Source organism: Haemaphysalis longicornis, unplaced genomic scaffold, assembly GCF_048455015.1.
Source record: "Haemaphysalis longicornis isolate Haplotype H1 unplaced genomic scaffold, Haemaphysalis longicornis Haplotype H1 scaffold_4, whole genome shotgun sequence".
Classification (NCBI taxonomy): domain Eukaryota; kingdom Metazoa; phylum Arthropoda; class Arachnida; order Ixodida; family Ixodidae; genus Haemaphysalis; species Haemaphysalis longicornis.
The window spans coordinates 43,022,674-43,036,884 of record NW_027526361.1 but is presented as its reverse complement, the minus strand read 5'-3'; the positions used below and the strand labels follow the sequence as shown (position 1 = coordinate 43,036,884).

At 46.1% G+C, this 14,211-nt stretch overlaps 1 protein-coding gene across 1 annotated transcript in view; it reads right to left on the bottom strand.

The window, feature by feature from the left end:
• LOC144179735 (cell adhesion molecule Dscam1-like) overlaps positions 1–13,390 on the bottom strand; it is a 251,484-nt gene extending 238,094 nt beyond the window's left edge. Inside the window, exon 1 of the mRNA XM_077708177.1 lies at positions 12,950–13,390. Coding sequence (XP_077564303.1) covers positions 12,950–13,073 — 124 coding nt within the window. The 5' untranslated portion in view covers positions 13,074–13,390. The remainder of the gene's footprint in view (positions 1–12,949) is intronic.
• Positions 13,391–14,211: the final 821 nt, after the last annotated feature.

Below are 14,211 nucleotides of genomic sequence, written 5' to 3'. Positions count from 1 at the left end.
TTTGTAGTTGTGTGTGTGTGTGTGTGTGTGTGTGATCTCTCTTTCGCGAACATTACCGAACCGCGCAAATTCAACTCGTGCATTCGCACTTTCACATTCTTCCCCTCGGGGAAATGCGGGGAATTTTTTTTCCTTTCTTTTTTTCCTTCTTTCTTCCTTTTTCTTTCTTTCTTTCTTTCTTTCTTTCCTTCTATCTTTACTTCTTTCCTTCTTTTTTCTTTCTTTCTTTCTAAATCTACACGCAGCCCTTGGTGCGCGCGGTTCCGCTTTCATGCATGTATGCAGGCCATCGGCTTTATTTGTGGCTGTTAGTGATATAAGGACGAAAACGCGGAGCAAGAAGCGGCAAATTCGGCAGATATTTTCCGGCTAGAACAAGCAAAAATGTACGAATTAACCGAATTTCCGCAATAGAGCAGTTTGAATTACCGGCATTGAAATACAGTGAAAACATAGCTGGTCAGTCAAAATTTTGAAATTTGATTGCATAAACGAAAAGTTTGAATTATCTGAGTTTGCATTATCGCGACTCTACTATACGTTAATGACTACGTGTTCATTGCTATTTGGAGGGTTAACGACGACACCCCGCAGGAAACTCAACTGGCCGAGTCTGGAAGCATAACCACGCATAAATTTAGCCGAACCAGGAATAAGCTAGGAGGGGCCGCCAGCTCCACTGTTTCTCCAGCCCTGCACCGCTAGTTCAAGCTGCACCATTTTAACACGAAAGTGTTTTATTCCCAGATATACCAAGATTTCGCTGACGTCATATCCATCACGGAAGAGACGCCAGTACAACGAAGCAAGCGGCCTATAAAGGGTGCACCTCTGCACACAGGGTGTTCTTGCGGGGAAGCAACCTTTTGTACTAAAAGTACGTTATACGTCGGGTTGTTCGTTTTCGGGTTTTCTATTTTAACACGAAAGTGTTTCATGCCGGGATACACCAAGATTTCACTGACGTCATATCCGTCACGGAAATGACGCCAGTACACCTTTGCCGAAGCGAGCCGCGAGCAGAACGCCGCTCGTCAAGCCCACCCACAAGACAGCCGCCGACGCGCAAATAATGCTCAGCTGCAGATTTCGCTGCACATTCAACTTTCGTGTTTTACTGATTCCAATGACAAAGGAATCAACCACAGCTTTTTTTAACATTTTTTACAAGATGGAAGGAAGAGGGAAAACTCTGCTGTGTCACAAGGCAGGGCTAACGTAAAGAGCCCGACACAGCGGGGCTGTACAGTTAGAGCCGAAGATCCTGGAGCACGCGTAAATACTTCGTGGCAAGAACAGATCACAAAGAAGAGGCCAACCAAAATATTGTCAACGGTCGTCAGTAAAGTAATAACGACGAAAGCACTTGTATACTTGCCTTCTCTCTAGCACCTTACAGAAAAATCCCCCACCCCGCCTCCGATGTTCGACGCACGAGTACCGTATAATTTCGTGAAGGAAGCAATAATTTTCCTTAAACCTTCAAAACGTGTATAAAACAAGACGTGCAGAACTCATTAGTTGTATATTTAGTCTCAAATACTCTCCTGTTTTGCCCCATAGCCTTGCAGGGAACTGCATAAACTTGCAGCCGCCTCACGTACATTGGAACAAGGCCTAGAATTAACGATCTCCAAGGGGGTTAAACATTAATTAAAGCTGGCTGGTCCGCTTCCGTGGCCTCACAGAAATGTCTGCTGCGTCCTTTGCATCTTCCAGTTTATTCACTTCTAGTTCATACTTCGTTTAATTCTTTAGCGTGGTCTAGTCCAGGTACTCCCTCCACAGCTGTCGCCAGTTTTCGTGAACAGCGTCCTTGCCAGCATAAATGGACGCGACACCTTAACTTTGGTGTTCTCAGTGAACCCTGCGCTCTTTCATAAACGTGGGTAAACACTGGTATGAGGCTTTCACTGGATAGGAAATCACAATAAAACAAAACAAACAAACGCGCAACAAAGCGCAAATTTGTGGTCAGTATGTGGAATGGAAGTCAGGCTAAAGGGACACGCACGGAGCTTCACCCGCTGATTATACTGTGCGACAATACGTCAGAGTTCCAAGGCTCTTTTCTTTCAATATAGTGTGGAGGGAACGGCGTGCAACCGACGTGTGCACTTGAATTCGAAAAGTGTTGATAAGTTCTTCATGGCATACTTTCGATTACCTACTCTCCTAAGTGTCAGGAAACGCAAATACAAAGGCCTGTAAGCTGTTGCAGGGACGCTCTATCTAACAACGCGGGGGTATTTCTACGAAACTTTTCTACGCGCACCCATTAGACATCTCTTTCCCTAAGAATTACCAACAGGGGGCACAATCATATAAACAGGCTTCTGGCTAAATTAGGCGAAAAAACGGCGCAAGAACCACACAGAGAAAGCAAATGTTGGTGCCCAAATAAACAAAACGCTCCCTCCCGAAATGCAGCCATCCCCCCCCCCCCCCCCCCCCCCACTCTCTTTCTTTAAACCAACGTTAAGTGACGGATACGATGATACCCAGATATATATCCTCGCACATGCTAATGAAGTTATAGGGAGAGCGGTCTTGAAAAAAAAAAAAAAACTGCGTGACAAGAAACACAGCTTCATAGGACAGGGCCCTCTGACTTGTAATGCACGAGCTGGTGCTTCCACGTTTCTTGCCCCCGTTTTCATAACAAAAGTGGCCCTCTAACAAAGCGAGGGGTCCCCGCGCGTGAAAATTGAATTACCGTCTCTAATTCGTAATTTTTGCTCGTGACCGGCAGGAAGAAGAGAGAGAGAGAAATAAAGAAACCTAAGATGAGATTGAAGCCTAGCCTCGAACGAGTTTTATTCATTGTTTCTTTAGCCCGTCTCTTCAAAAGAATATCTAGAAACCATTCAACTAACGGTAGCTTGCAGTTTGATTTTTGGTTTGTTGTCTAACATGTATCACGCTCTCAAACGGTACGAAGTAACGTCCCCGCTTTTACTCCTGAACGTAGGCTGTGACCGTAGATTCGTGAAAAAAAAGCCCGGTTCGGAGCTGAACACTGTAGCGTCGATGCCAGTTTGGTCAGAGTCCTTCAGTACTTTTCGAAGGACTCTGGTTTTTTTAAGAGTTTGCTTTCACAACTCCATGGTGGTCGGGTATACCACCGGTATTTCTTATTGGAGTTCGCTGTGACGGGGTCTGCTTTGGCCATCCAAGGACATATATAATGTAGAGTGTTAAACACGGCAGGACCCGATCACTTGTGTGCTTTGTTTAGAAATACGGTAGCATTTACTGCGGAAAGTCTTATTACTTTCATTTCCTTCGTCTCTGTTTTTTTTTTACATTTTCGAACCAATATTGTAGCTATCTTCTAGGTGGGCTTCATTGGTGCCAATTTTAAACCAGAGTTGAGAATGCGACAGTGACTGCAATGACTAAGTCAAGCAGCTGTCATCGGGCACTGCATTCCATACGCTGCTTGACACAGTACGATCCACAGTGTTACAAGACTGCTCCAGGCATACGGCCCCGTTTGACATAGTCGGCTATTAATAGAAACTTGGAACTATCATATCTCCTGCACTTGACAATGATGACAACGGTGATTATGATAGTGATGATAGGGTGGTAGTGATGATAATCTTTGAAGAGAATGTTCTCATATAGCTACTGTAGACTGCATCAAGATTATTTAAATGCGGTTTAATGGTATTTTTAACTCAAATTAACGAGACAAGAATAAAAGTTTGCTTAGCTGCGCTGAATGCGAAAGCGTCATGGCACTTAAATTGGCCGCTGTGACTTTCCATGGCCTATCGATCCTTTTGAGTGCATGGGTATGTCGGAATTGGGGGATGGGGGGATAAGTTGACGTCGCATCCAAATGGAAACAACTGGTGAATAGGTCATGCGCTTCAAAGCGGTATGTTACCAGTCCGATCCCCCCTATCCTCCCCCCCCCCCCAAAAAAAAAAAAAAAAAACATCCGCCACCCTATTTCCCCTTTTTAATAAAATTTTATCCACCACTGCTACCGGGAGACCATCAGAGATGTTTTTTATATTAGTTCAAATTTCAGCATCGAATATTCCGCGGAGAATTTCCGAAGTTTACGTTGGCCTTCCGACCCATGTGTACCGCCTTCATGTCTTTTTGTTCCCCTTGCGGTACGATCTTCGGAATAACAGTAAATCATATTAAAAGACGCCCCAGCACTCGTTATAATGTAGTGAATGCGAAAGAATCAGGGCAAAATTGTCCAACGTACCCCCTCATTATCATCATTGTCATCATCATCATCGTTTCCCAACTGAGAACCTTCATCATACGCCGTTCTTAGGCTGCATTTGTGCCTAGGCTTGGTATTACGTAACCGAAACGTTGACCTTACGACGTGGAAAGCAACGTCAAACTGCTTTTACGTCAAGACGGTGTACCATTCGACGAAGTTAGAGCTCAAAGCGTAACATTAGCTTTAAGTTCATGCTGACACGTGCCCACCATCGCACTGCTCGCGTGGCACCTGCGGAGGCAGCGCTGTACAATAGCAGGTCTCAGTGAATGTCTTACGAAGACGCTACAATAACATCACGCCGGCACATACCATCTTTCGCACCCCTAATCAAAGAGTTCGATTCCCATTCAGACCCGAGTATACGTACATTTCTTTCAAATCAATCAGTTCACTTTGATTTTATTGGCACCGTCGGCCATTTTGTCTGCCGTCTCTTTATTACGCTGGATTTTTTTACCTACCGAGTGAATTGGAGCGGCGGTTTTCGCCACGTTTAGCGAGGGTGCCTAGCGCAATTAGGTAATGCGTTCTACCTGCTCTGGTCGTTCCCCACTCTGGGCACACAGCATATGCGGCCGCTTAAGAGTCGAATGTTGTGAAAAGTGCCAACGTTCACGCCGAGTACCGGCTCAAAAGTGGCTCTGAAAAAAACGTAGGCGCCAATGTACCGTGCGATGCTTCTAGTATGATTATTTCATTCAGATGTCGCCGAACTGGACGTAACGGTACTTTTGATGCGATTGTTTCCTGAAACCTGTCTTCTCCAAGCGGCGTAACTGGAAATATAAAACAAAAAATTCTTATTCAGGTAAGAGGAAAACTAGTGCAATGGTGTCATAACACTTATTCACGGGCCGAATATAATTACTGTTGGTCTTCCCTACAAAATCTACGCCCTCCAGAGATTCCACAAAAGCCCTCTACAATTTCTACGCCAGGAAGCCTTCCGTGAGGTGCGTAGATGCTGTGAAATGTTGCAGCCGGCCAGCGGCAGCTGAAGTCAAGATAATCTCGCACGGACACGCCACAACATCAGGATACATTCCTACTTGGTATCCTGAAACAACAGAGAAAGTGTCCATTGCTCTCGCCGGAATAGACACAAGAAGCGATCATTGTGTTTGGCTATAAGGTTAGCATCCGTAACTACGCAGCAGGATGGGCAGCTAATATCCTCCGGACCTTCACTGGCGACGGACTTCAACACGTTAGCCTGATCCGGACACTGATCCACTCGCCCCGCCAACGAAACGAAATGCCTTCGGAGGCAAGCCAAGATTTCGGCAGCCGGCCTCCCTCCGGCGAAGATTTTGACTCAACCAACACAAAGAGGAGAGGCAGACTGGTCCCTTAATCCAGCGGCACACCAATGCCAAACTGATGGCAATCCGTTGAATGACGCAAGCTTCAATCTAACACTTCCCCACGCCCTGCACCACTTAAACTCCCCCAGACACATACTCAGGGCTATGTAAGGAATTCCAACTTCTATTATGGCGAATTCCATTGAGAGAACAGGAGCAGCGGCGTCGTGCAGTGAGGAGTAGGGGGCAGAACACTTGGGAGCACTTGGGAGCGGCGCCACTCCACCTGCCAATGGAATACGGCACGCATCCGGAGAGCAGGGAGCAGGTGGGTGAGGGGAAAACGACGCGCGAGGAGGCCTTTCAGCGATCTCATCACGCTCGGAAGCTGAACGACCCACCTCCTCGTCTGAGTGGCTTGACACCGTCTTTCTAACATATGCTCCACCTCCAGCCTTTGTTCCGGCATCGAAAACAGGTGGTGAAGCGCTGCTGCGTACACTTCGTCGTCATCGTCGCTGCTGCTGCTTGAGCTTGACTCTGACGTTGAGCTCCAGCAGCTATCGCTGCTGTCATTCTCTAGTTCCTCAAGCACTTCGGCGAGGCGACAACGCTTTGCTGCTTCCGTCCTTAGTGCATCTAACGACAGGCAAGTTGAACGGGGACTACCAGAACACACCTCAACGACGTCGAAATCGTTTTAGCCCGAGCACCAAACACGCTTGGCTGCCGCCATTGCCTCCGCACCCCCGCGCTCGCAGGGCCGCGACAACTCGCGGGAGTAAAAAAAGTACACACGAGAAGGGAAGGATATGACGTTAAAAGTCATGTGACTTCCTCCGTACTGTGCTCCCTCCATTTTTCAAGCGGGAGCAGATCGGACTGCTCCCGGCTGCTGTCGGCGCAGTGAAAGTGATCTCGCTCTACCACTCGATGACAGTCTTCCTACTCCTGTTCGAACACCGAAACACGCCGGCTCAGAAGAGAGCACTTTCAGAGTGCTTTTTAGTGCTCCTGCTCTCCCAATGGAATTCGCCATTACGCACATGCTGTGGGCTCACCGCCCAAAACACTGGTATTAGGCACGCACATAGCTATCACTAGTACCAGAGTCCTTCAATGCTTTACTGGTCACGAAACTTCGGCGCTCGCTTCATATAGGGACCGCGCGCGCCACTACAGGCGCCACCGCCGCACGAAGGTCATCCAGATGCCGCGCGTGCGTCGTATTGGCCAGCTCTTGGCGTGCAAACGCTCGCTGCTTTTGGTGTCTGCGCGCTGATTTAAGTGTGTTTTTTTTTCGTAGTGGTTAGCGATGAATGGTCCAGTTATTGTGTTTATCACCTGCCTTCAATGCGGTGTTATTTTTCGAAGTAAGTTACCGTAGACTTCGTCCGCGAACGGCAACAACTTCTGTGTGCTCTGGCACAAGCGCTGCGCCGTCGTGTTTACAGATTTTTAAATCTATATTGCTTCTTTTCTTAAAGCAAAGTTGTAAATACCCCACATACGGTAGCGGTGTAGTCACGGACTGCTGCGGGCCTATCGATAATACAATAAAAAAACTAAAAGAAACCAAGTACGCATCGTTCAGACTACGCTTAATGAATCCGTTGATTGCTCTAGAATGCCAGAACGCTAAAAGAGATAGCCCAATAGTATTGTCGTTACGATGAGTGGGTACATACTTGAGAACATCTAAAAACGCTGCAGAAACAGGAAGGATCAAAACACGAAGAGATATATGTTGCACCATGTGTCTTTCTTCTTCCACACTTTGCAATCCTTGCAAAAACAGGAAGCGAAAAAAGAACAATAAAACTGATTTTATCACACGCAACAAAAAATTTCAATGTTGCGAAGGGAGACAAAAGAGCGTGGTACAGTGTACAAAAATTTATTTTTTCGAGCTGCGATGTGCAGTACACGGAGGAAAGAGAATATTTCCACGTAGCCAAGAACGACGCAAAGCTTTTCTGAACGCAGCAAGCTAGCGATCTCCTGCACTACAGAAGACTAGAATGAAACACAAACGTCTAAGAAGCAGTCCGCAGTGTGACGTGAACAGATGAACGTCGATGAAGTGAGTTGCGCGGCGTTTGTTATGCATGCATTACTATTGGAACGTTATTAATTTCAAATCCATGGAAATAAGATCGAGAACATTGTCGAAGAAACAAAAAATCAAGTTAGCGACAAGGTGGCACCCTTTCCATATCAAACAATATTGCCCGACGGGACGTACGACAAAAAGAGCAAACGGGCGCTCCGCTCCGGTTGAAACGCCAGATAAGAAACCGGAATCGGCCACGCGCGGTTACAAAACAAACAAAACGAACCATAAAGGATAATTCGCGGAAATATGAAAAGTAAAAGCACAAGGATGTCCCAAAGCTTTTTTACACGCGAGCCTGAGCGCAAAGTAATACAAGTTTGCAAAAAGGTAATGAAGCAACGCTACAACCTGACTGATATGACAAAAATCCGGCTTTAAGTTAGCCTTGTACAATTCTAGGCCCACGATGCTCTCAAAAGGGTACATTGCTTTTTCCATTCTCACACACAGTGCATTTCCACACACTGTCGCACACTTATAATCGAAGCTGAAATCTCCCGTTGCTTGCCTTGGAATGGCGCCCCTCCATTTCTCACACAGCTGCCCGTCGCTCGGTCAACGGAACAAAAAAAAAAAACATTTTCTGTGGTATCGTTGTACAAGGAACGACATCCCGGGACGCAACACATGTTCGGCATCGTCGTTGCACTACTTAAGTCGCATCACAAGAGCGCGATATGCACGTTACATTTTTTTCCCGCCCAAAACAAATACAACTCGCTGCGTCTCCGCCGTTCGAGCCAGCGCAACGCCGCCCGAGGAGTGACCTCAGTGAGAGGGTGGCGCCACCACGCGGCGGCCAAACGCAGCATATGAAGCTCTCCCATTGAGTTACGCAGCAGTTTCGTGACCATTAAAGCATTGAAGGACTCTGCTAGTACTGAGAAATGGGGGGCGTTTTGTTCAGAAACCAAGCACTGGTGGTGGTGATGGTGGTGGTGGTGGAGGAGGAGGAGGAGGAGGAGGAGGAGGAGGAGGAGGAGGAGGAGGAATGAACGTCTTTACAGAGCAGTCATCCCTGGGGAGCAGTCCTTATCCCTGGACCCGTTAAGGCCATCCGGCTTCTCGGGCTCTCTTCCCCAGCCATACTGGTCGTTAGGGGTCGAGCTGGACAGTGCTCTCTCCCAGTGCACAGTAGAAGGGAAGGGGAATGCTGCCAGTGCCGAATGGCTTCTGGCCAGGCTGATGGGAAGGGGCTGACACCACGTTCTCAGGAATCAACCCATTTTAGTCGGCAATCGACAAAAAAAAAGTTTAGCTGGCCTGATAGTTTACATTTCGCAGTGTCTAGAGTCCCGTCCGACGGTTCTCCATCTCAGTGCTGAATGCACGCTAGAGTGCCCTTCGATGGCATTCGAATTTTTACGCCCCGGCTGCTCTAGGTCAGAACGCCTCCCTTTGCGGTATTACAGAGGTTGCTTCCTAGTTCCGTGGTACGTTTGGCGGTGTTTTTTTTTTTTTTAAGTCTTTGTTTGTAATATTTTGATAGCTTAGGTTTGTTATCAATATTTTAAAGGAACACTTTCGGTTTGTTATAGGTTAGGTTGCGCTATGTTAGGTTTGTGAGAGCAAATTAGTGCCACAAATACCGCGCAACGCCGTTACTTTAGTAAAGTACTTAGAGTATTGCTGGACAGCACTCTAGACCCAACGCTTACATTTAGATACTTGGCCAATCTGTTCTATCTAATGGTACAACAAGGGCAATGAGGAATATTTTAAAATGGTCCACACGTTGATAAAAATGGCGACGATCATTTTCATGAATAAAAAAACAGCACCGTCTTTAAAATTATCGTTAGGGCTACTAAAATCGACTTTTTACGATAAATTTCACTCGTGGTCTACGCCCAGAACCCAGCCCTTATCTCATATTTTTACGAAGGACTTTCGAATCTCTTCAACCTCAGGACGACCGCAAGGAATAAACCTCATATTACCTTACTCCCCTCCCTCCGCTGGCCGCCGGTCTTCCTACCTATTAAAAAACATGCACGATCAAAGCAAACACAAAAACAAAAGATGTTGGCTCGAGCTGTCTGAAACATAAAAACAACAACAGATAAAAAAAGGATGCTCACGGCACAACAGATAACGCATGGGCAGTGCGACAGTGGGAAAATGGAACTGAACTGAACCAACATGATTACGAAAAGAATGGCCTATCCTAAGTGTATATAAGTGGTTAAAAACAAGACTGGGATCTGCATGTGGAGAGAAAAAGGGGAAAAAAAGTATGATGATGATAGTGAGTGGACACGTTTAGCAATTGGGACCTAATGCTTCCACACTTACTAAATCCTAAGGAGTGTTTAGGGGGCCTTTGTATATTTTTAAGTGATAGTGAAAGCGCCTTGATGCGCCGAAATATGTAGACGTTCCGACAAGAAATTCCGGAGGTTTTACCTACGATAAAGGTGAGATGCCAAAACGCGTCTGTTCGCGACAGATTAAGCCCCGGATGGTCTGGTTTAGTCCGTACCGCTCCATTACAGCGCGTCTCATCGTCCAAAAATGGCATGGCGAGTTCGGTCTCTAATTTTGTTCTCGCGCATTCGTAGACTGTGAGCACTTGCATACAAACTCATCACTGTTTTGTAATATCAAAAGTTTCCGTGCCCTAAGAAAGAAAGTTTCCTTGCTAAACTAAGAAGTACCTGTACACCTAAGCCGCGGTGGCTCAGTGGCTACGGCGTTGTGCTGCTGAGCCAAAGGACGCGGGTTCGACTCCCGGCAGGGGCGTCCGCTTTTCTGATGTAAGCGAAAAGCGAAAACGCCCGTGTGATCGAGATTTCGGCGCAAGTTAAAGATCTCCAGGTCGGCAAAATTAATCTGGAGCCCTCCACTGCGGTGCGCCTCAACGCCTGTGTAGCGTCGGCGCGTTAAACCTCATAATTAATCAATTAACTTGCACATCTAAGACCTCATGCTGATTCAGTCAGTGCTAAAACGTTAGTAGATAATTGTTGATCATCTCCTGATTATCATCATCATCGTAATTTTTGGTGTGCGTCTATTTCTTCTGTTCTTACTACGACTTGGCACATAATCGAGTTGGAATCGCCAAGAAAACCGGACCCTAAACGGTAACGTGCAGTCTTTGTCAAAATTTTCTAGGAGAAACCTAAGCCTTCCTGACCACAAAGAATTGAAAAGATAAACTGAACCTTTAACCGCGATGAAATTACTTTACGAAACTAAGGAAGATAGGTGTTTCCTCTAGCTTTCCTGCACACAACGTTTCAGCGTCGCTCGAAACATAAGCTTGTACGTTGATTTTTTTTTTTGCGGCCTGCGCACTTTCGGCACGGTCTAGAAAATTTGGACAACGCCGTACATTGATATTCGCCTAATTTTTACTTCTATGGTTATCATAGTTATCATGCTCATGGTGGGCTCATTTGTCTTTAGCACATATGTCTCTAAGTTTAAAACCACAACGTATTCACCGGTCTCCCTTTCTTCAGCTAAGTCTATCGAACCATCGTGGCGTTGTGGATGCGCGCTTGTCACGCGTGTTCCGGAGCTCGTGAGCTTGATTGCCATTTGCACCCTAATTTACCTTTTGTTAACTGATTTGCCTATGTTTATGGTTCATGCACTTTCGGTCACTTTGAGGGCCATCTCTTGGCCACGGCAATTCTGCATTCCCGACCTACCTTTCGCATTAAGAAACAAACTTTACGAGTGTCATCTCGAGGATGAAAGGGCTGAAGCTGTAATCTTCTATTCTTAACATGCCTTCATTCCTGGCGCCCTAACTGTGTGGTTTAAAAAAAAAAACATATTTCTTACGGAGCAATCACATCCAATGAAACCGCGGATGTCTGAGCGGGTGACGCAAATTTTCTCTGCAGTTGCTTCTGAGTAGCACGGTGCACTGTGACATTCGTGGATGGCTACGTAAGTCAGTCGATCATCCCAGTAATGAAAGCTAAAACGCGTAAAAATTGTATAAGTGCAAGAAGAAGGAATGTGCCTAGGCTTAACTTCCTCGTACAGATTATGATTATTTAAATGGTATTTTTCTTCTGTTTAGAGATGTACATTTTCAGCGAAAAATGTATTGGCCATTGGAGTGTTACCATAATTTCCTCAAAACACATTTGTTACTAGAGGTATGCTAAATGTGTAAAATCTGCATTCCCGGTTATCTCAAGCTATCATAAAAAATTATTTTCAAGCATAATGTAATTAGTGGGTAGCGCAATAATTACATGGTGACATGAAAACAGTGATATAACGACACGGATTATTTCCATTTGCGGTATCTTCAAACTATCACCACTGAATATTACTGTGTGAAATTTATTTTTTGCGATTCGATCAACAATAAATGCGCTCTCTATTCCCATTTTGAGCCTTCATTTAGCCACCAGTCAGTTGGATACACCAGTAGCGAGGAGTACTTAAAAGTTCGGCTAAACCACCAGAAAAACTTGTATTCTTATCGGACAATGGCATCTTTGCTTTCGGTTAATGACCTGCTACAGTACGTTTAGCTCCAGTGTTATTTATTTGCAATGGTTAGTTAAACTTTGTCATTTCAATTTATTATATAAAGATAATTATATGTGACTTCTTTAATTCATTATGTAAAAAAAAAAAAACGGGAGACGATTTACCCTTCTACGAAAGTGGACGTGATCTTACCTGCTGAAGTACAACTATTCGATTACACCAAAATCTCACGAAGGTGTAAGCGACGGGATGGCCACCAAAATAAGTAAGGATAATAGCATGTCTGGCTAATTAACAATATCACGGCGCGCAATGTCATATTAGGCGCCATCCGGGCCTAGCTATGAAGCCAAACTGCTGTTCTAATGCATACCTAGCAATAATATTTTGTTTTTTGTCTTTAAACAGCAACCAAAACTTGAGATAAGTTTATGTGCTGCCGAATCATTCGGTAGCCTTTGAAGCCTGAAAACAGGCTCTGCTTATCAGTCCGTGCCTACCTATGAAGCCTAACTGCGGTTATAATGCATACCCATTAATAATATTTTGTTTGTTGCCTTTAAACTTCAACCAAAACTTCAGACAAGTTCAAGTGCCGCCGAGTCATTCGGTAGCTTTGAAGCGCGAAAACAGTATCTGCTTATCAAGCGTTATAATTAGAAAAAAATGTGAGCAAGAAGGAAAACGTTTTCATAATTTCGCTGCCCCAGCCCGAACCAAATGAGTACACAAACATCGGGTCCCGCATTGCCTACAGATAATTTAACGCCCGGTATTTAAAAAGAGAAAAAGTACGGCGAGCTGACTTACCCGTGAGCGACAGCCACAGGAGAAGCCACGTGGTGATGAGGCAGGCGCAATCCTTGGGGCGGCAAAAGCACAGTCGGGACCAGTGGAGTGCTGCCACGCCAAGCACGTGCGACGAGGAGGCCATGCAGCGCGATTTTCGAGCCGGCGCGCCGCGCGCGCCGACCAGGACGGGACAAGGAAGCAGCGACACACGCGCCGGGAAAGGGACGGAACGGCAAGCGTCCCCCGGGACCGAAAGGAGCGCAGTCCTGCGTGACCAGCGCGCAGTTTCAACGCACAACTGGAGGAGACGAGACAGCTAGGGGCGCAGCATAGCGGAAGATGCTGCTGCGAGTGGCGGGACGATGGCGCGCGGACTCCAAAAGCGCACGCTGCAGTGACAGTCTCAACTATGGGGGGCTGTTCGCTAAGAGGGCCGCTCGGAGCCACCGCCGCCGCCACCGCCGCTTTCGGGACCGGCCTCCGTGCTACTGAAGCTGGAGCGCGATTGATTCGGGAAGCGGGCTGAACGGGACGCCGAGGGGAAGAAAGGGGGGGCTGTCACTGAAAAGCACTCGCCTCCCTCCGCTATCCCCCCTTCCCCCATCCCCTGCAGGGCTATTCTCCCGCCGCTCCTCGCGTTCCTTCTTTTCCAGACACCGGGCTCCTGAGATACCCCCTCCGGGCCTTCCTTTCCCTTGCGCTGTCCTTAATATATATATATATATATATATATATATATATATATATATATATATATATATATATATATATATATACGAGTGTGTCTCTGTGCGTGCGCCTGTGCGTGCATCTTTCCCTTTTGTTGGCGCATCTGTCGTTCCGTTTCTCGCCTGTACTTGTCTTGTTCGTGCTCTCACTATTTTGTCATTCCTAAACAGGAAAGCATCATTTCCTTTATCTGTATGTCGTTCTTTCTAGTCTCTTTTTTGCTTAATTCTTGCTGTTGCCTATTTGAGTAGAATGATCTGCGAACTATTTTTCACCTTGGGCTTGTCTGCCCTTGTCTAATATTTTTTGGTTCTTCAGCCCCACCCAGGGAGCATGTTTTTCTTGTTCGAATTCTTTCTTTCACTTAAATAATTAACGTACATCAACACGAAAACGGATGAATTTCTTCCCCTTTGCCTACCTTGGCGCTCGTTACTGCTGGACTGCTGGCCTCTCTCTCTCTCTCTCTCTCTCTCTCTCTCTCTCTCTACATCTCTCTCTACATCTCTCTCTCCATATACTTATATATATATATATATATATATATATAT